The following is a 22,833-nucleotide window of genomic DNA, read 5'->3' as shown; positions in this document are numbered from 1 at the left end:
TACCCCAAGTGCTGAGATCACAAATACCTGCTACCACACTTTTCAAGACAAGCTTTTAGCTTTCTAAGACCTGTCAGCCATCTTCTACCATGAACAAAAAAAGTAAGAGCTTTAAGTGAACTCTATCAGGTCTCCAGTGCTTAGATCACATGAAGCACTTAGAATTTGAATGTCAAAAGAATGCCTTTATCCAACAACTTCGCTAGGCCTTGAGAGATTATTTTAACTAGTTTGCAATCTAGTGGCAGTCTAGTATTATAACCAAGAAAGCAACCTTTCATAGATTGCAAAGTCAGAGAAAGCAGGCTTTAGTTGACAAGTATAATATAAACGGGAACCAACAGGACAAAGACGGGAAGTCTGAGGCACAGCAAATAAAGGTCTACAAAAGACTAAAGGTCTAGAAAACAGTGTGGAAAGAAAAAATCATGTAAGCTGAGGCTTAGAGAACCCAGGGAAGAAGATAAGGATCAGACAACAGAAATTCTGATGGGCCAAGCCAAGGTTTTAATCCCAGCACTTGGGAGGCAGAAGTAGGCAGATCCCTGTGAGTTCGAGGCCAGCCGGATTTACAGGGCAAGTTCCAGGACAGCCAGGGCTATACAAAGAAACACTGTCTCAAAAAAGAGAGAAAAAAAAGTATTTATCACAAAAGCAATATAAGGAACTACTAAGAGAAGATGTGATCAGATGTGGACATATACATATTTTCTAGACACAGTGCCAACCATGAAATGTAAGAGCAACTGAGTAGAGATGTCAGCAAAGCAGCCGAGAAGCTGTTCTGTACACATGGTAGAGAGGATGATGAACTAGACTGGGATAGTGGCAGTGAAGATGGACAGTAGTAGAAGCCATAGGAAGATCACAGATGGTGCCAGAGATAGGATCAGGAGTTCAAGAACATGCTGAGCGGCCGGGCGGTGGTGGCACACGCCTTTAATCCCAGCACTCGGGAGGCAGAGGCAGGTGGATCTTTGTGAGTTCGAGGTCAGCCTGGGCTACCAAGTGAGTTCCAGGAAAGGCACAAAGCTACACAGAGAAACCCTGTCTCGAAAAACCAAAAAAAAAAAAAAAAGAACATGCTGAGCTCCAGGAGATCCTGTGTCAAAAAGTCACAAATAGGGCTGGAGAGATGGCTCAGTGGTTAAGAGCACTGACTGCTCTTCCAGAGGTCCTGAGTTCAATTCCCAGCAACCACATGGTGGCTCACAACCACTTACAATTAGATCTGGTGCCCTCTTCTGGCCTGCAAGGGCACATGCAGGCAGAACACTATACATAATAAATGAATAAACCTTAAAAAAAAAAATCAGGTGGTGGCACACGCCTTTAATCCCAGCACTCGGGAGGCAGAGGCAGGAGGATCTCTGTGAGTTCGAGGCTAGCCTCGTCTACAAAGCAAGTTCCAGGAAAGGCGCAAAGCTACACAGAGAAACCCTGTCTCGAAAAACCAAAAAAAATTAAAATAAAAGTCACAAATAGTAAAAAATAAAATCAATGAAAGGACACCAGACACAATGGACACATCTACAATTCCACATTCCTGAAGAATGTAGGGACGTTGAGGCAGAAGGATCCATTGAGAAGAGGAGCTGGAGGCCAGAAAGGGCAACAGAGTAAAATCCCAACTCCAAAAGGAAAAGAGAGAATGAGGATGCAGCTCAGTGGTGGAATGCTTGCCTAGCAAAGCCAGTTCAAACCCTAGTGCCACAAATTTTCAAAAGAAAGAGTGATATATAAGAGAGAAACAACAACAGGAAGTGGGTACGCTAGCTCACCCCTTTAGCCCTCAATGCACAGGCAGTTGAGTGAGAGGGCTTCTGGAACTCGGGAATGTGAGAATAGCACGAACAATAGCAAGAGTCTACTCTTTAAATAAAAAAACCACAGATTTTGTGATCAACAGTCTTATCGAAAATAAAGAAAAAAGTGCTGTTACAGAATATCAGCTGAAGATGTTTATGCTGTGGAACATTTGTTTAATGATGCAAAGATGTGTGCATTCTTTTATGATGCATTTGTTTAACTCTGTGAAGCTGTGTTGCTGTGCCTGTCTAAAACACCTGATGGTCTAATAAGGAGATGAACAGCCAATAGTGAGGCAAGAGACAGGATAGGCAGGGCTGGCAGGTAGAGAGAAGAAATAGGAGAAATTTGGGAAGAGAAGATCAAGAACGGGAAAAGGAGGAGGACTCCAGGGGCCAAGCACCAGCACTCAGGAAGCAGAGGCAGGAGGATTTTTGTGAGTTTGAAGAAAGCCTGGTCTAGAGAGAGTTCCAGAATAGCCAGACTGACACAGAAAAGCCCTGTCTCAATAATAATAATAATAATAATAGCAATAAAATAGAGAACTGTTTAATAACAGAGTAGACCATGCCCAACACACACAGACATTAAGGTGGAAATCTGAAAGCTGAGTAGACAAGAGCCTCTCTTTCCTTCCACACTTCTCTTACCCCCTTTGCCCCTTAACTGACATGGACACTCCAAGAGAAACCAATGTCCATGTGTAACAGGTAAAAGCTTCTTTCCCAACAACTACTAGAAGAGCTTAGAAGGAGTCTGAATGCAAAACCTATGAAAATTACTTTCAGCCCCCAAAAGAAGAACCCTAAACTTACCTATGTCGATTCCTCTTCGAAGAGTACTTTTATCAGAATCCTGGTGCCCAATCAGATCTTCTACCCAGTGAATATAGTTGAGTCTCAAGGGAACTGTGGGAATTAGTCTCTCTAAAGGAATATCAATAGAAAGTCCAAAGTCTTCTCTTAGGAGAGTACAAGTCAGAGCTCTGACTGCTTCAGGGTCTTTGAAATTAAGACTAAGGAGCAGAGACAAAGACCAAATGATTAGTATGTACCACTGGGCTGCACTAGCTCCTTTGCCATATCAAGCAGCGACACTAGAACCCAATGTCCATTTGAATTTCCTAACGTTCAACATTCGGCACAACAGCAGACACACAGGGGTGCTGGACACCTTCAGAGTCTATGAGCGATCAGCAAGTTATCCACCAGAATGGCTGCATCCACACATGCACCACAGCACAGAGGTTAAAAGGGCCTCTGTTCCAATTCCTGTGTGTTTCCTGCCTTAGCTGTAGGACTCTGGACAAGCCATGCAGACACTTCTCTCAGCTGTTAAGGGTAAGAGTACCAACATCAGTGCCATGTGACAGTCTCTGAAAAGAATACAGCTCTTGATACTAAGTGGTTGTTTTTCTTTTTCTTTTTCTTTTTCTTTTTTTTTTTTTTGGTTTTTTGAGACAGGGTTTCTCTGTATAGTTTTGGTGCCTGTCCTGGATCTCGCTCTGTGGACCAGGCTAGCCTCGAACTCACAGAGATCCTCCTGGCTCTGCCTCCTGAGTGCTGGGATTAAGGGCGAGCACCACCACTGCTCAGTGCTAGCTATTTTTTCTTTTTTACTATCACCAACATCAATGAACCTAATACAATTCTTCAAAACCTCACTCAAAAAAATGGGGGAAAAAAACCAGCATACCGTTCAGTCAAGTGTGGTAGCACACACCTTTAATCTCCTCACTTGGGAGGCAGAAGCAGGCAGATCTGTTAGGTTTGAGGCCAGCCTGGTCTACATACAGGGTTCTAAAGCACTGCCAGGGTACATAACAGAGAGACCCTGTCTCAAAACAAAACAAACAAACAAAAAAGTACCAGGCCTGGTTTAGCACATGCCTTTGATCCCAGCACTCAGGAGGCAAGATCTCTGTGAGTTCAAGGCCAGCCTGGTCTAAAATCGAGTTCCAGGACAGCTACCGATGTTACACAGAGAAACCCTGTCTCGAAAAAACAAAACCAACTCCCTCCTCCAAAAAAACACAAGACTTAAAAAAATATTGTATTTTACTCCTGACAGAAATAAAAGTCTATCTTACACATTCAGAAATCCAGTCAAGTAAGACACTAATATATTCACATTCTTTTCCACTACACTGGCTAATCTAATATCCCATCATACTATGTGTAAAGTCTTAAGTTTTGAAATGTAAAATTTTAGAAATTAAGGAAACCTAATAACCTAGAAACACCTTCTAAAACAAAATTTGAAAGTGTCTTCTGAAGCGCATACCCAGAAGCCTAAGCCCTGCCTTACAACTCTCCAACGTTGCTGTGCAGTCGAGCTGTGAAAACCGATGACTGCAAATCCAGGGGACTCAGTAGGACCAGCTTCAACAACTCAGGGAAAGAGATACGAACTAACCAAATGACACAAGGTCTTACACCTGTGGACAGTGACAAATCTTCCACGGCTGAGCAGCTACTCAGGGGCCATGTTCTGAAAGAGCACTGTGCTAGAAGGCCACCACTGTGCCAGAAGGCCACCACTCTTCCAGGCTGGCCCTGAACCTGGAATTCAAGACTCAGGAATCCTGCTTCTCAGGCAGGGGGGTTACAGGAATACACCATTGCATCAGGCATTTACAAGGATACTAGGGGAACAACTAAGGTCACTGTGGTTTAAAGAAAATGGCCCCCAGAGGGAGTAGCACTATTAGGAGGTGTGGCTTTGTTGGAGTAGGTGGGGCCTTCTTGAAGGAAGTATGTCACCAGGGGGTGAGCTTTGAGGTCTCCTATGTTCAAACTTTGCTCAGTGTGACACTCAGACCACTTCCTGCTGCCTGCAAGATGTAGGACTCTCAGCTACTTCTCCAGCATGTCTACCTGCACACCACCATGCCCCACCATGATGCTAATGGACTGAACCTCTGAACTGTGAGCGAGTCCCAACTACATGTTTCCTCTGCAAGAGCTGCTGTGGTCCTGGTGTCTCTCACAGCAATAGAGACCCTAAAACAGTCGGCATGTTTGCACAGCAAGCATTTTCCTGACTCAGCCATCTTTCCAATCCCCAACTTTTTTCTTTTATACATGCAGTATGGTCATTATATTATCTAGGAATGATACATTTCTGTAATTTTTTCCATTAAGTGGTCTAGAAGGTGTATTTAATCCTAGCAATCTAGAGGCAGAGGCAGGTGGATCTCTGGGAGTTCAAAGCCAGCCTGATCTACAGAGCAAGTTCTAGGACAGCAAGCAATACGCTGAGAAACCCTGTCTCAAAAAAGAACAAAAAAGGAGGCTGGAGAGATGGCTCAACAGTTAAAAGCACTGGTTACTCTTCCAGATAACCCCAGTTCAATTTCCAGCACCCACATGTCATTTCACAACTGTCTGTAACTACAGTTCCAGGGATCTGACACCTTCACACCAATGCACATAAAATAAATTTTAATAAATTAATTTTATAAAGGGGGGTGAGCTGGAGAGATGGCTCAACTGTTAAGAGCACTGCCTGCTCTTCCAATGGTTCTGAGTTCAATTCCCAGCAACCACATGGTGGCTCACACCCATCCGTAATGAGATCTGTTGCCCTCTTTTGGCCTGCAGGCACACATGCAGACAGAACACTGCATACATAATAAATAAATAAATCTTTTTTTTTTTTAAAGGAACAAAATTTAAAAATTAAAATTTTTCTCCTTTTTTTTTTTTTTTTTTTTGGTTTTTCGAGACAGGGTTTCTCTGTGTAGCTTTGAGCCTTTTCCTGGGACTCACTTGGTAGCCCAGGAAACTCACAGAGATCTCACAGAGATCTGCCTGGCTCTGCCGCCAGAGTGCTGGAATTAAAGGCGTGTGCCACCACCGCCCAGCTCCATTTTTATGCTAAGCATATTGAAGCATGCCTTTAATCCCAGCACTCAGGAGGCAGAGGCAAGTGGATCTCTGTGAGTTTGAGGCCAGCCTGGTCTACAAAGTGAATTCCAGGACAGACAGGAGTGCTATACAGAGAAACCCTGTCTCCAAAAAAAAAAAAAAAGAAAAGAAAAAAAGAAAAAACCACATACACACCCCATTATCACCACCAACAGCAACAATTAAAGAGAAGGAAGCCATGAATTTGAGAGAGAACAAAGGGTGCATAGGAGGGGAAAAAAGGAAAGGGGAAATGGTATTATTATACATAATTAAAAAAATTTATAATTTTTGGAAAGTACCTCCCTGTCTCTCTCTGAAGCCCCCACACACTACAAATACACAGGGTTGGGGTATAGCTCAGCAGTACAGTGTTTACCTAGTGTGCACAAGAAACCTGGGTTTGACCCTCAGTTGTATAAAACTAAAATCTATGGTCAAGCATGGAAGAATATACCTGCAATCACAATTAAGAGGGAGAAAGATCTTTTCAAGTTCAAGGCCATGCAGGTCTACACAGTGAATCCCAAGCAGCCAGAGATACAGATCAAGATTCTACAAAACAAGACTCCTTAGACATACAAACATACTCTCTCATTCTAATAGACTACAGCACATGATTTACTAATGAGGAACTATAACCTATCACCAAAAAACACTGCATATGAAGCAGAAGGAAGACCAATGAAGGGAATAAACAGAAACCTATGAAAACAGATTCTTAGATTCTAATAACAAAACTGACTGTTCATTTTTTAGTTCTAAGAAAAGGCAGATAATATCCAAGTGTTGGAAATCCTTTGTAGGGCAAAGTCTAGTCACCCAACTTCACTACTTAAATATCTAGGTCACATTAGCACCCTGGGACACTGCGAAACCTGAACACAGGCAAGATCTGTTTTTATTCTCATTTCCAAGATCACAGGGGGAACTAAAATTAGCTCTCACGTGAAAATTAGCATTTATTCATTCCATCAGTCCTTGTTGTTTGTTTAATTAACACATGCAGCTTCACAAAACAGCCTATTGTCAACAGACTTCTGATTGCCCCAGAATGATCCCCACTCTGCTGCAAATGAATACTTTATTTGTATCATCACTGGAGATGAGTTTTAGAATATGCATTTCCACTATTCAAGGATGACCTAACAATCATTCTAATACAGCAGAAGCTGATCCTCAAGTGCGTCAATAAACACCAAAGCCTGTCACAGCCTTGTTGCAACCCTGGTCTGGGTCACTGGATTATCAATGAGATGATACTAGTTTTCACTAGTCACCAAGTACAACTAACCTTCAGTGTTGGTCTTTGGTTTAAAAACAGAAAAGTTAAATGTCACACTGTGTTCAAGATCAACTAACAGAGCTCAAACAAACAGCAGGCTGTTGCTATGGAATTAGTTACTATGAAAAAGCAAAACCTAATTAAATTACAATGATCTGATACAATTTTAACAAATCAGTGACCGGTAGGAAAAAACAGACATCATCACATCCTCAATACTGGCCATCTCAACCCTATCAGGCTTCCTAACAATAGGGGACATCTACCCTTAATCGAATGTTTATAATATGCTAATCATTGTGCATAAATTATCGCTAACCTTTATGACAGCCATACAAAACTACATTCTTTCACCTACATTTAGATGAGGAGACTCAGTCTCTGTAAAACCAGAAAATTACCTAAAACCTCAGTTGTCAAATGCCTTCTTTAAGACTGTTATTTGGACCTGAAGAGATGGCTCAGCCACTAAGTGTACTTGCTGCTCTTCCAAAGGACCTGGGTTCAGTTCTCAGCACCCACATGACAGCTCACAACCACCTACAATCCCAGTTCCAAGGGATCCAACCCCCTCTTCGCCTCCATGGAAACTGCATGCACAGGGTACACAGGCACACATGCAGGCAAAACACCCATACACATAATTAAATTTTTTCTTTAAAAAGGATTAAAATGGAAGAGGGGGCACACACCTTTAATCCCAGCATTTAGGATGGCAGAGGCAGGTGGTTCTCTGTGAGTTCACAACCAGCAGGGTCGACACAATGAGTTCTAGGGCAGCCAGACTATACAGAGAAAGCCTGTCTCCAAAACCCAAAAATAAATAAACTGACACTATTAAAATGAAGTAAGTGCCTGCACTGGGTGTGTAACTAGACTGTAACTTCAGCACTCAGAAGACTGAAGTAGGAGGATCTCAGTGAATCTGAGGCCTGATGAGGCCAGAATGAGTTTCAGATCACTCTGAGCTAGTGAGATCTTGCCTCAAGAAAATCTAATTTGCCTAGAATACAAGAGGCGCTAGGTTTGAACCCCAGGACTGCAAAAATAAATGAATAAAAAAACTCAGGAGTCTAAGGAAGGAAGAACAGTTCAAGGTCAGATTGGGCTACACAGCAAGACCCTGTCTCCAAAGAGACAGAGAGCAAGCAAGCAAACATAAATCTGGGGAGTGGAAAGACAAGAGTGTGCATTGCTCTCCCAGGACCTGAGTTCAGTCCCAGCACCTGTACAGGTTGGTTAACAATCACCTGTAACTCCAGCTCCAGGAAATTTGACATCTTCTTCTGGCCTCCTCAGGCAACGCATTCATGTACACAAACCCACAGATACACACACACACACACACACACAACTAAAAATCAAATCATGGAGCCGGGCGTGGTGGCGCACGCCTTTAATCCCAGCACTCGGGAGGCAGAGCCAGGCGAATCTCTGTGAGTTCGAGGCCAGCCTGGGCTACCAAGTGAGCTCCAGGAAAGGCGCAAAGCTACACAGAGAAACCCTGTCTCGAAAAAACCAAAAAAAAAAAAAAAAAAAAAAAAAAAATCAAATCATGGGATGGTGGTGCATACAAGGAGGCAAAGGCAGGTAGATCTCTGTGGTCCGAGGCCAGTCTGCTCTACAGAGCTAGTCCCAGAACAGCCAGGGCTAAGCAAAGAAACCCTGTCCCAAAAGACCTAAATAGACAGAAAGAATCATGAAAAAAGGAAAGGAACATTTTATCAATACAGGGAATCCTGACCTCTGACCTAATCAGGCAGGAAAGTAGTAGTCCTGCTAGAAGCAGCTAGGTCTTTGACACAGGAGAGCAGATCTCCCATCTCCTATACCTATATATAACAAATCCCTTCTGCATATGCCATACTGTAGTCTGATAGTGCATGCATGAAGCATAATAAATTGTGGTTTTTTTTAGTTTTTATTTTTATGTGTGTTAGTGTTTTTGCCTGCATGTATGTCTATGTGAGGGTGTCGTATGCCCTGGAATTAGAGTTATAGACAGTTGTGAGCTGTCATGTGGGTGCTGGGAATTGAACCCAGGTCCTCTGGGAAAGCAGTCAGTGCTTTTAACCACTGAGCCATCTCTCCAGCTACCATAAATTGTGTTCTTTTTCCTGTAAAAATAAATATACTGTCCAGCAATATAGCAGGTAAAAGCGTTTGTCACAGCTGAGCAGTGGTGGCACACGCCTTTAATCCCAGCACTCGAGACGCAGAGCCATGTGGATCTCTGTGAGTTTGAGGCCAGCTTGGTCTACAGGACAGGCACCAAAACTACACAGAGAAACCCTGTCTCGAAAAACAAAACAAAACAAAAAAGCATTTGTCACACAAGCCTGATGACCTCAGTTCAATCCTCCACAAGCAATGATGGCAGTAGAGAACCAACTCTCAAAAGCTGTCCTCTGGAGGGCTGAACAGATGGCTCAATAGCTCTGCTTTTCCAGAGGACCTGGGTTTGATTCCCAGCAACCCCATGGCAGTTCACAACCATCTGTAACTCCAGTTCTGAGCCCTGTTCTGGCCTCCACCAGCACCAGGAACACACAGTGCAGACACACATGCAGGCATACACATAATATAAAATTAAAAATAAACAAAAATTTAAAAAGTTAGTAGGGCCAGGCAGTGGTGGCGCACGCCTTTAGTCTCAGCACCCGGAAGGCAGAGGCAAGCAGATCTCTGTGAGTTTGAAGTCAGCCGGGTCTACAGAGTGAGTTCCAGAACAGTCAGGACTACACACAGAGAAACCCTATCTCAAAACGGCCCCCCAAAACAAGTAAATAAATAAATAAATAAATAAATAAATAAATAAATAAATAAAAAGTTAGTGGACATTTAAAAAAAAAAAAAAAAAAACAGGATATGACATGGCCAGTCTTGTTTTCAAGTATGTTTCCATCCACTCTCCTTAAAAAAAAAAAGAGCCGGGCAGTAGTGGCACATGCCTTTAATCCCAGCACTCAGGAGGCAGGAGGCAGAGCCAGGCAGATCTCTGTGAGTTCGAGGCCAGCCTGGTCTACAGGGCAAGATCCAGGACAGGCACCAAAACGAGAAATCCTCTCAAAAAAACAAAAACAAAACAAAGTCCACGCAGCAGCATACTTCTGCACACACTCACATCATATATATATATACATACATACATACATACACACACACACACACACACACACACACACACACACACACACACAATACTCTCAACTTTAAAGAAAACTGCCCTAGCCTGAGCTCCCCAACACCAGAGACAGGGTAAAAGCACCAGCCACACATGCCTGGGGATCTGAATCCAACCCCTGGATGCCACAGTGAGAAGACCGACTCCTGAAAACTGTTCTCTGACCTCCACATAAGTACCACAGAACACAAACACACGGTCATATATAAATAAAATTAAGGAAAATATTAATGATGACCATGTCTTTTTTTTCTAATGATTTGTTTATTTTTTATTTTTCCCTGCATGTATATCTGTGTGAGAGTCCCAGATTCCCTGGAACTGGAGTTACAGATGGTTGTAAGCTGCCATGTGGGTGCTGGGAATGGAACCCAGGTCCTCTGGAAGAGCAGCGAGTGCTCTTAACCCCTGAGCCATCTCTCCAGCCCCATGTCTTCTTTTTTATAGGCACATTTGTGAAGCAAAATATTTTTAATTCTTTTTTTTTAATGTGTCCTACATGAAACAGCTTTGGCCACCAAGCCAGACATGAAGCTAGGATGAACAATAGACTGTCACCTATCTGCTCTGCCCCTGACTGATATAAGAACAACAACAACAACAAGGTGTCTCTTTGCCCATTGCCAGGGGGGGAATTCTTTATATCTATTATAAAATATACACTTTGAAGGGCCAGCAAGAAGGCTTAGTGTACAAAGGCAGTTGCTGCCAAGCCTGACAGTTTGAATTTGAACCGCAGACTTCACCTGCTGGAAGGACAAGACTCCCACAAGTTCTCCTCTGATCTCCACATATGCTGTGGTACATTCATACAGGCACACACACAAATGAATAAATAAATATAATTAAAAACTTTTATTTGTAAAAGATTATTTTTTGTGTATGCATTTTGGCATGCATGCATGACTGTGTACCACATATGTATACTGCCCTCAGAGACCAGAAAGAGGCATCAGATCATCTGGAATTGGAATTAGAGACTATTGTGAGCTACCAAGTGGGTGCTGGGAAGCAAACCCCAAGTCCTCTGTAAAAGCAGTAAGTGTTGGCCCAGCGGTAGTGGCGAATCTCTGAGTTCAAGGCCAGCCTGGGCTACAGTGAGTTCCAGGAAGGGCTCCAAAGCTACAGAGAAACTCTGTCTCACTGTCTCAACACCCGCCCCCGCACGCCCACCCCACAAAAAAGCAGTAAGTGGTCTTAAGCATAAATAAAATTAAAAAGAAACTAACTTTGCAGACTAGGTATAGTAGCAGGCCAGCCTGGTCTACATAGTCAGTTCTAAGACATCCAAAGCTGTCTAGACCTGGGCTGCCCAGGAACAAATTCTGAAGACCAGGTTAGTCTCAAACTCAAAAAAAAGTTTAGTCCCCAGCTTGGCACAATTAGGAAGTGTTGGAACCTTCACAAGGTGGAGAGTGGGAAGGTATTAAGTCATTAAAGGCATGCCTCCAAATGGGCTATGAGATCCTGTCCCTTCTCTTCTCATTTCCCAGTGGCTATGTGGTGAACTGCTCCTTAGGCACATCTAGTCACCATGTACTGCCTCAGCAACAAAGTCACCTTATCTTAAGAGTAAAATCTCCAAAACTACAAGGCAATATCAACCTCTCCTCTTCCTACATTGGTTTCTATTTGCTAAAGTAATGGAAAGTTGACTAATATATAAAACTATGAAATAAAAGCCTGAAGAACAGTGTTGGGGTGGGGATGGCTGGAGAGACGGCTCGGTGGCTAAGATTACTTGCTGACTAGCCTGGCCTGGTCTTATTGTGCATCTGTCACCTCAGGTATAACACACTTACGTTCTCACATTCTCATACCATTGTCGTAATCTCTGCCCTTCTTTGTTTTTCAGATAGTCTCAAATAGCCTCAAAATCATTATGTAGCCAAGGATGTCCTTGAATTGATCCTCCTGCCTCCACCTCCCAAGTACTAGCATCACAGATGTGTGCTCCACCACACTTTGTTTATTCAGTGCTAGAGATAGAACCCAGGGTTTCATGAATGCCAGGTCAATTCTGTAACAACTAAGCTATATCCCTGAAGCAAGCTTTAACATTCTAGTTATTACTTTCCTACTTCACATCAAAACTAACACTTTTTTTGTTTGTTGGTTTGGTTTGGGTTTTTTTTTTTTTTTTTTTTTTTTTTTTTTTGGTTTTTCAAGACAGGGTTTCTCTGTGTAGCCTTAGCTGTCCTAGAACTATCTCCGTAGACCAGGCTTGCCTCTGCCTACCAAGTGTTGAGATTAAAGGTGTGCACATAACAAGACATTTTGCCATTCATTGAGCACTTATCACATAGCGTACAATCCTAGTCTCAGTTACTTTGGCATCTCTGTTGTAGAAGCAGTAAGTTGGCCACTAAGAGACTTTCCAATTTTCAGATTTGATAGATCTAAAAACTTGACCCCCAGGATGGATAATTGGGTTTGTCCAAGGTCATATAAGACATTCCATGAAATGCACATGGTTAACACTCAGGTCTTCTGTTAGTCTAGCTTGCTTCCTATCAAGTCCACTCAGATCACATTAGAGTGATGCATATTAATAACTTTTCATGTGTTACCTACCTTACTCTCCCATTCAGGTTTATCTGAATATGCTGCTTAAAATCTGGATATTTGGATGCCAGATATGCGAAGTCAGGTGGCTTGTCCTTGTATCTATTTCTTGCATGCATTGATTTGCTTAAAGCCATCTTTAAAGAGAGAGGGAAGAAGGGATGTGAGAAAGATATTTAGTTTCAAAAGCATTGGTGGGACAGGAGTACATACATGTCTACAATACCAGTACTTGCAAGGCAGAGGCAGGAGGATCACAGTAAGCTTGAGACCAGCCTGGGCTACAGTGTGAGACCCTGCCTCTAAAACAAACACACACACAAATAGTAAGGCAAGGAAGCAGTGCTCTTAAGTCCAACTTTCCTCCCCCCCCCCACTAAGGGGATACAGCTCATCATTAGAGCACTTGCCCAACACACTCAAGGTCCCGGGTTAAGTCTCCACAAAAGGTGGAAACACTATAAAGCAGTTTTTACTCCCTAGCATTCACATGCCTCTTACAGATCTGGTAAAAAGGAGCATAAACTGAGGACAGGCCCCAGGCCCCAAGAACATCAAAGGGAAATTTTTTTCATGTAATTCCGTAGAGCAACAAAAAGAAAGGCACTCCTCTAACAAGGTCAAGAGACAGTGATACACAGGACTCTGTAACCCATTAAAGAGGGCATGGTCGACAGGTGTGTACTCTGAACATATGTGCAAGTCACTTTCTACACAATTTACTCGGTCATAACAGATGCAGTCAATAAAGTCACTCCTTTCATTAACTTTTGAAGAAAAATTTTTTTCAATAGGAATTTAACCCAGTGTCTCACACAAGCTCTACCGAGGAGCTGCTACACCCCAGATAAACTAACTTCTGGATTTCTAGCTAGCTATCTATACCACTCCTCAAAGTCAACTGGGAATCAGCTCTTACCTAGCACTGGTATTATCACTTCTCACCCAGTTTACTCTGCTCCTGCCACACTGAACTATTAGCCACTTCCAAACAAGCCAGGCACACTCATGCCTTAGGGTTATCCACTTGTATTTGTCTCTTTACTGTCTTTGTTGCTCTTAGACAAGGTCTCCAGTAGCTCAGGCTGGCTAGGAACTCACTATATACCCACAGCTAGTCATAAATCCCTTAGCCTCCTAAGCGCTGTGATTCCAGAGTGCACCATCAGACTGAACTTGCACTTGCTGCTATTCACCTGCCATGGTTTGCTCTCCCCACTGAAATGTACATACACTGAACATATCCCCACCTTGTGAGGTCTTTGGTCAAATGTCACCTCATTAATATCCTTCCTGAGCATCTTACTAAAACATCCAGTGACTTGAGCACACACTATCACCTTCCTAACTCCTGTCTTTTGAGTTTACTCACGTGACATTCATAGATGTTTGCTTTAGTTTTTAAATTTTTCCCTACAAGTAAACTCCATGAGGAAAAACTGTTCACTGAGGTACCTCAGTGCTTCAAAGAGGATCTGAGCCCGGTGGCAATGGTGGCGCACACCTTTAATCCCAGCACTCAGGAGGCAGAGATAGGAGGATCTCTGTGAGTTCGAGGCCAGCCTGGTCTACAGAGGGAGATCCAGGACAGGCACCAAAGCTACAGAGAAACTGTCTGGGGGCCGGGGGTGTTTTGGGGGACAGACACGACCAGGATCTGTAAGAATAGGTGCTGTACTATTTGTTGACTAGGAAGAATATGAAGTCGCCTAGAGATGTAGCTCAAAGTGAAAGACCATTTGCCTAGCACATGCAAGGCACTAGGTTCAGTCATCAACACCATGAAGCAAATGACTATGAAATACTTTCCACTGTATGGGCCACTGAAACATAACATTCTCTTTCTGAATGGGCAGCCCAGTTGAGTCTCAACAAAAGGCTCATCTGAGTGAGTCCAAAAACCAAAGACCTTGAAGGTAGCCCTCTTCATCTTTAACACTCCATGCTTCTTGGTTCCCCTTGACTTTTACCTCTTCAGATACCATTTCTTCTAGTGCATAGCCTATAGGATAGTCTAAATTTGGCTCTTAGAACATCAGACTGGGAAGGCTGTACAGATGGATCAATGGCTAAGAGTACTGTTTGCTCTTCCAGAGGGCCTGGGTTCGATTCTCAGCACCCACATGGCAGCTCGCGACCATGTGTAACTCAGTCCCATGGAATCATCCTCTTCTGGCCTCTGTAGGCACTGTGCACATGGTGCGGACGTACGTGCAGGCAAAACACCCATCCATATAAAGTACCTACCCACCCTACCGCCCTCACACACCCGCCCCGGGTCCCCTGAGGAGTCGAGAACCAGAGGATAAAAGCCGGTGAGCCGCTGGTTAAGCGACTCATGAGAACAACCGGATAAGAGATGTGCCAACCACGTACCTCGTAGGCCAAGGTAGCAGCCTGACGGCTTGTGTGGCTGGGGCCTGCACAAGCCCCGGGTCCTAACCCACGCACACAGCCGAGCGCCTAGAAACGCAGATGCTACGCTCTCAGCGCGCCGCCATCTTGTGAAGCCACTCCGCGCCGTGATTGGACAAGCCACTCTCGCGAGACCTAGGGTCCAGACTGAAGGGAAAAGGAACTATCGCGATACCCGGGGTATGGTGCGCGGTTTCACCGGAACGTGGGGGCGTGGTCATAAACCGGGTCCTTTTCGGTGACCCATCGGGAAGGCGTGCTCACCAGTCTGCCGGACAGCTCGGCCTTTTTTTTGTTGTTGTTTGGTTGCTTCTCGTTGAGCTTTGGTTAAGACGGAGCTCGACTGTTGTCCAGGCTGGCTGTGTAATCCGAATGGCCTCGAACTCGGGACCATCCTGCTGCCATGGCCTTCCTGACTCAGTGCTGGGATTACAGGTGTGATCCCAGCTAACTGGAAACTTTTTTTAATAAGTAGTTTTCTTCATCTCGCTCCAGGCTTACTAAATCATACTCTCTGGGCTTGGACGGGGAAAAGGAGGGCTAGAAAAGGAGAATCTTGGGTTTGGTGCAATTAATACTTATTGTACGGTAAGTCTGTGTGATGACACATTGCGTAGTTACAGATATACCTGTGAGATGGGCAAAATCATAGTAATAATAACTGACACTTAGAAACAGCTGTGGGGTGGGGTGGGGGGCGGGGAGATGGCCCTGCAGTTAAGAACACTGGCTGCTCTAACAAAAGACCGAGGTTCGATTCCCACCACCCTCATAGTGACTCAAAACCAGTTACAACTCAAGTCCCTAGTGCCCTCTGGAGGCATGAGACCTGTATGTGGTGCACAAACATGCAAACAAACACATAAAAATAAGCCCTTTTCTAAAAGGGAACTGCTTTGGCTAAAAAGCACTGGGTCTTCTTTGGACTCAGAAAGTAAAAGGATAAAATCCTGGGGCCGCGGCAGCCATCTTCCAGTAACTCGCCAGAATGACGAACACAAAGGGAAAGAGGAGGGGGACCCGCTATTTTCTCAAGGCCTTTTAGGAAGCATAGAGTTGTTCCTTTGGCCACTTACATGCGAATCTACAAGAAAGGTGATATTGTAAACATCAAGGGAATGGGCACTGTTCAAAAATGAATGCCTCATAAGTGTTACCATGGCAAAACCGGAAGAGTCTACAATGTCACCCAGCATGCCGTGGGCATCATTGTAAACAAGCAAGTTAAGGGCAAGAATTAACGTGCGGATTGAGCACATCAAGCACTAAGCCGAGACAGCTTCCTGAAGCGGGTGAAGGAGAACGACCAGAAGAAAAAGGAAGCCAAGGAGAAGGGCACCTGGGTTCAGCTGAAGCGCCAGCCCGCCCCACCCAGAGAAGCACACTTTGTGAGAACTAACGGGAAGGAGCCTGAGCTGCTGGAGCCCATTCCATACGAATTCATGGCCTAATGTACAAAAAGAAATAAAAGACCTGGACTGTAAAGGGCTTTTCTTCCATTGGAAAAAAAAAAAAAAAAAATCCTGGCATCTTGTCTTCATTTTGTTGTCTATCACCTTTAGGCATTTAATTGTCAACTTCTACAATGTTCTGTTCCAGACTGCCCAAAAGGTGCTTCAGCTGACATAAACCGTCAGTTTTGTATTGCATTCCTGGAACAGCAGGACTGATCAATAAATACTTTTCTTTTTCTTTCTCTCTTTCTTTCTTTCTTTCTTTCTTTCTTTTTCTTTCTTTCTTTCTTTCTTTTTTTTTTGTAAAGATTTCTTTATTTGTTATGTATACAGCATGTATGACCAGAAGAGGGCACCAGACCTTATTACAGGTGGTTGTGAGCCACCATGTGGTTGCTGGGAATTGAACTCAGGACCTCTGGAAGAGCAGTCAGTGCTCTTAACCTCTAAACCATTTCTCCAGCCCAATAAATACTTTTCTTATGAAGCAGTGCTAAGGCCTCAAAGGACAAGACTCCCTCCTCTACACATGCTAGGGGCAATTATCTGCATAGATAAAGCATACGCGCGTGTAAGTGTGCGGCTGCAAGGGAGAATACTAGTCTACTGTGCCTGAGGCCATGAGTTCACCACCCACCTCGCCTTTCCCTTTTTAGCCGGGCAGCGGCGGCGGCAGCAGCAGCAGCGGCAGTGGCAGTGATAGAGTACAAAAAGCCTGTGTACACTAACACTATATACATATATCACATCATATCATGTCACAGCTATAAAATGTGGCCTGGAGAGATGGCTTGGCACTTAACACTTGATGCATAATCAAAAAGTCCAGAACTTGGACCCTACCATCCACATAACAAGCAAGGGATACCCGGGGCTTGCTGGCTTCCAGCCTAGTTAAGAAAACATGACCCTCAAGCTCAAAGACAGACTTTGCCTTAAACAAATAGAGAGACAATGATAGAGGCTTCCACACGTGTATACACACACAAACACGCACACACACACTTGCATATACCATACACTCATACAAGGTAATTTATTTTTGTTGTTTTCGAGACAGGGTTTCTTTGTGTAACAGCCCAGGCTGGCCTTGAACTCACAGAGATCTGCCTCTGCCTCCCAAGTGCTGGGGTTAAAGGAGTGCACTGCCATGCCCAGCCAAAAGTTAATTTTTTAAAGATAAAAACATTTTCATTATTGAAGATTTTCAAACAATTTTAGTGGTAGATTTGTGGATGTGGGTAGGTAGCTCACAACAGCCTGTAACTCCAGTTCCAGGGTACCTGACACCTTCTTCTTGCCTCTTCAGGCACTACACTCATGTATGTCCCAGAACACAGAACCACATAGACAAAATTAAAAATAAAACACATCTTTTAGAAAAGCAGAGCTGGAGAGGTGGCTCAGCAGTTAAGAATGCTGTCTGCTCTTCCAGAGGACCCAAGTTCAATTCCCAGCACCCATAGGGCAGCTCACAAGATCTGTAACTCCAGTTCCAGGGGATCCAATGTCTCTGGCTCTTCCACAGGCACACAGAAATACACGGAGTCAGCCAGGCAGTGGCCAGGACTGTTACACAGAGAAACTGTCTCAAAAAAAAAAAAAAAAAAAAAAAAAAAAGAAAGAAAGAAAGAAAAGAAAAGAAAAACATGCAACCAAAACACCTATACACATAAAATGAAAACAAATAAGATAACTTTTTGGTTTTTTGTATTTGTGGGGGTTTTTTGGTGGGCAGGTAGTTGAAGACAGGGTTTCTCTGTGTAGCCCTGACAGTCCTGGAAGTTGTTTTGTAGAGCAGGCTGGCCTCAGGGTTAAACCACCACAACGGGCTGTAAGATAACTTTTTAAAAAATATGTTGAGCACTTTATTATTTTTGTATGCATGGTGTTTTGCTTGCGTTTGTCTGTGCACCACATGCATGCAATGTCCATGGAGGCCAGAAGAGGGTGTGGGATCCCCTTGGAACTGGTGTTAGAGACAGTTGTGAGCTGCCATTTGGGTGCTGAAAATTGAACCTGGGCCCTCTAGAAAAGCAGCCAGTGCTCTTAACTACTGAATCTCTCCAGGCCCTAAAACAATTTTTCTTTTCTTTTTTTACAAAGAAAAATAGTATTCCATTGGAAGACTATTCCACTCTGTAGCTGGCCAGGCCTCTATTGGCAGGCAGCTCTTCTCAGTCCCTCTTCTACCCTGTGAGAGGCAGTAGAAGCAGGGGAAAGAGCCGAGGAGAATGGAAGTTGCCGCATCCTTCTTGGAAGAGCTGTTGGGAGGGTGGCTGAAGCTGCCTGGAGATGACCTTGGCCTCACCTCTGTTCTAGCAGTCCCCAGAGCAGCAGCTCCCCAATTGGAATGTGCCTGTCACCTGGGGAACTCATTATGCAGAAATCTCCCGCACAGCATCCCGGAGAGTCTGAGTCAGTACTTGTCTGCAGAACCCTGTCAGATTCTGACAGAGGTACATTCTCTGATGCCACTGGTCTTGTCGTGTGGACCACAGAGAGTAGAAGCAACGGTTTGGGGTGGAGCACAAGAAACAGATGTGCAGGAGGATCCTGTGGTTCTGCTGGACACATGAAAAGACCGCCGTGACTGACATTTTCTCCCCTCCCTGGTGCTCAGAGTGTTGTTCAGTTAGGGCTACAGGGGTAGAGAAGGTCACCTCTGGAGATTCACTGGGGCATTTAAAAGGGCATGGCTCTGGATGAGAAAGATGAGAGCTTCCCTTTGGTCACCAGCAGAGATACCCAAAGTCAGGAATGCTGATGGAAGTTGGGAGAACATCAAGACTTCAGGAGTATGTGTTGAGACAGGAACACTGGTGGGGGGCATAAATTGATCCACCAGCTCTGGAAAGCAATTGGACCCCATAATTTTATTCCTGGGTATATGTACCAGAGAAACAATTTTTTTTTTTTTTTTTTTGAGAAACCATACTTCCTTTATTAGAACTTAGAGAGGTACAGTGTCTTTTCTCTATGGTTTCTGTTCAGGAATCTGGCAGATCCTTGCTGCTAAATTTATTTTTTATTTTTTATTATTATTAAGAGATTTTCTATTCATTTTACATACCAACCACAGATTCCCCTGTCCTCCCTCCTCCCATCCCCCAGCCTTCCCCCTAACCCACCCCCCATTCCCACCTCCTCCAAGGCAAGGTCTTCCATGGGGAGTCAGCTGGTACATTCAGTTGAGGCAGGTTCAAGCCCCTCCTCCCTGCACCAAGGCTGTGCAAAGTGCAGAGAAACAATTCTTATCCATGGGCTCCAAAAAAACCCTAAAGATCCAGGATGTTCTTAGCAATATTGATCAAACTAAAAGTCTATAACGAATACTAATACCCTTGAACAGGTAGATAAATTGTGGTACATTTCATGCCATGCATGTTTCAAATGAATGAACTATATACTATATGGACAAAGCATAATAAATTATGCTTAGAAACATAATAAATTATAGAATAAATGCATTTCTGTTAAATTAGGAAAGGAGCTAAGTAGAAAAATTTATTGTTTTGGAATCTGTGTGAAAAATATAGAGAAAAAAAAGAAAAAATATAAAGAAAAGCAAAAGATTCAGTGGTTACCCCGCAGAAGGCAGGGAACAAACATTTAGAGCACTGATCATGCTCATGGTCTTCAGTGTTAGATTCATAGGTGGCTGTTTAGTCAACCTATGATCTATGTATACATACCATGTATCCTTTGGGCTATATATTTCAATATAAAAAAAGGGGGGCTGGAGAGATGGCTAAGTGGTTAAGAGCACTGGCTGCTGTTCCAGAGGACCCAGGTTCAATTCCCAGCACCCACATGGCAGCTCCTACCTGTCTGTAACTCAGTACCAGGGAATCTGATACCCTCACACCAGTGCACATAAAATAAAATTAAATTATTGCTGAGCGGTGGTGGTGTGTGCATTTAATCCCAGCACTCGGGAGGTAGAGCCAGGCGGATCTCTGTGAGTTCGAGGCCAGCCTGGTCTCCAAAGCGAGTTCCAGGAAAGGCGCAAAGCTAGAGAAACCCTGTAGGGGGGGGACCAGGGCCAGCAGTGGTGTCCCACGCCTTCAATCCCAGCACTCAGGAGGCAGAGGTGGAGGATCTTTGTGAGTTCAAAGCCACCCACAGGTACCTTGAAGCCCTGAAAAAAGCATTAGACCTCCTAGGACTGGAGTTACAGATGGTTGGGAGGTACCTTTGTGTGTGATGAGAATCAAACCTGGATCCCCAAGAAGAGCAGCCCGTGCTCTTACCACTAAGCCACCTCTCGCCCAGAAGTTCTCAACCTGTGGGTTGCCACCCCTTTGAGAGTCAAAGGGCTCTTCCAAGGGTTTGCATGTCAGATACGATTCAGTAGCAAAACTGCAGTTAGGAAGAATAACTTTATGATTGGGGCCACCACAAGATGAGGAACTGTATGAAAGAGTCAAAGCATGAGGAAGGTTGAGAACCACTGATCTAGCCTCTGTTTCTGTTGGTCTTTAAACAGTCTCTGCCAGGCAGTGGTGGCCCAAGACTTTAGTCCCAGCACTTGGGAGGTAGAGGCAGGTGGATCTCTGTGAATTTGAGGCCAGCCTGGGCTACAGAGTGAGTTCCAGGACAGGCAAGATTGTTACACAGAGAAATTCTGTCTCAAAAAGAACAAAAACAAACAAACAAACAAACAAACAAAAACAGAGTCTCACCAAGTAGCCCTAGCTGACCTAGAACTCACAAAGATCTGCTGCTGGTCTCTGTCTCCCCAGTGCTAGGATTAAAGGAATGTGCCACCGTGTCCAGCTTTGGACTTTTTCTAAAGATTTATTTATTCATTTTGTATATGTGTATATGATGTGTGTGTATATGTGTGGGTACACATGAATCCTGATGGAACACATGCGGAGGTCAGAGGCCAACTTGCTGGGGTCAGGTCTCTCTCTCTCTCTCTCTCTCTCTCTCTCTCTCTCTCTCTCTCTCTCTCTCTCTCTCTCTCTCTCCCATGTGAGTTCTGGAGAGCTGAACCAGAGCAGCAAGCACCTTCATGTGCTAAACCATCATGATGGTTTCAACTTTAAATACCTGATCTTCTGTCTCTATTTCTCAAGTAGTAAGATTACAGATTCGTAGCCAAAGCCAGGCTTCTGGGGTGCTATGGGTCCACCCCTAGGCTTCATACATGCTAAGCAAGCACTCTATCTACTGAGCTGTATATCTCTCCAGGCTGTATTGAAGATTTTTTTACATATTTATTTTAATTAATGTATTGATTTATTTGTGCATATAGGTGTTTTTGCTTGCATGTGTGTCTATGCTGTACTTTTATGCCTGGTGCCCTTGGACACCAGAAGAGGGCATCAGATCCCCTGGAACTGGAGTTACAGGTGATTGTGAGTCACCATGTGGTTGCTGCGAATTGAACCTGGGTCCTCTGGAAAGGCAGCCAGTACTCTTAACTGCTGAACTATCTCTCCAGTCTCTAGATTTATTTGGTATTTTAGTCTCTGTCTCTGTCTGTCTATCCGTGTGTGTGTGTGTGTGTGTGTGTGTGTGTGTGTGTGTGTCTGTGTGTGTGTTTGTGTGTGTGTCTGTGTGTATCTGTATGGATCTGTGCATGTGCCCACAGAAGCCAGAGGAATTGAATCTCCCTAGAGCTAAAATTACAGATGGTGTGAGCTGCCCAGTGTGCATACTAGGAATGTGTTGGGGGATATTTGATCACTGTGAACCCCGAGTTAGTATTTGTTTTAATTAAATACAATTACCTTGGGTCAGGAGTCTGAGTTAGCAGGTAGCTGACAGAAAGTAATAATACAACATCAGAGGGCATCTGGAAGAGACAGAGATGAACTGAAAATAGGAGGGAGGGATTTTGAGTGCAGCAGCTTTTTGTTTGTTTTGGCACAAAAGGACTAGCCTTTTGGGAGATGCCATCAAGGAGAGAAGGTTAGCTAGGTGCTACTCAACGTCTCTGAGGTAGCAAGTTTTCAGCCGTTGAATGTCGAGTCTTATTTAAAAATAGAACGATAGAAATTTAGTTAAAGCTACCTAGTGGCAGCCAGAGAGCCAGTGCCTGTGGGAACAGAATTCCCACCAGGCTGCAGCCTAAGCGGCCAGGCCGGTAACTGTGGAGTCTCAGTTGTCGGCTGAAACAGCAGTAGATTAAGGCACAGCCACAGAGCCCAAGATAAAACAACGGGAATAAAGCTCAGGTCTTCTGCAAGAGCGGTAGCACTT

At 44.0% G+C, this 22,833-nt stretch overlaps 1 protein-coding gene, 1 non-coding gene and 1 pseudogene across 2 annotated transcripts in view; 1 reads left to right on the top strand and 2 right to left on the bottom strand.

Moving 5' to 3' along the window:
* Positions 1-15,269, bottom strand: part of Mettl16 (methyltransferase like 16) — a 45,744-nt gene extending 30,475 nt beyond the window's left edge. The window contains exons 1-3 of the mRNA XM_028866716.2: positions 15,128-15,269; positions 12,761-12,888; positions 2,625-2,824 (exon numbers count right to left, since the gene is read on the bottom strand). Of these exons, the coding sequence (XP_028722549.1) occupies positions 2,625-2,824; positions 12,761-12,888 (328 nt within the window). The 5' untranslated portion in view covers positions 15,128-15,269. The remainder of the gene's footprint in view (positions 1-2,624; positions 2,825-12,760; positions 12,889-15,127) is intronic.
* LOC114691626 lies at positions 10,673-10,818 on the bottom strand. The gene has a single exon (XR_003734236.1). It is a non-coding gene; the product is annotated as a small nucleolar RNA SNORA48 (small nucleolar RNA).
* An 870-nt stretch (positions 15,270-16,139) lies between the features above and the next one.
* On the top strand, positions 16,140-16,655 carry LOC114691591 (annotated as a pseudogene).
* Positions 16,656-22,833: the final 6,178 nt, after the last annotated feature.

The sequence above is a fragment of the Peromyscus leucopus genome, chromosome 8b, assembly GCF_004664715.2.
Source record: "Peromyscus leucopus breed LL Stock chromosome 8b, UCI_PerLeu_2.1, whole genome shotgun sequence".
NCBI lineage: Eukaryota > Metazoa > Chordata > Mammalia > Rodentia > Cricetidae > Peromyscus > Peromyscus leucopus.
The sequence above is the reverse complement of the archived record's forward strand: the minus strand, read 5'-3'. Positions and strand labels throughout refer to the sequence as shown.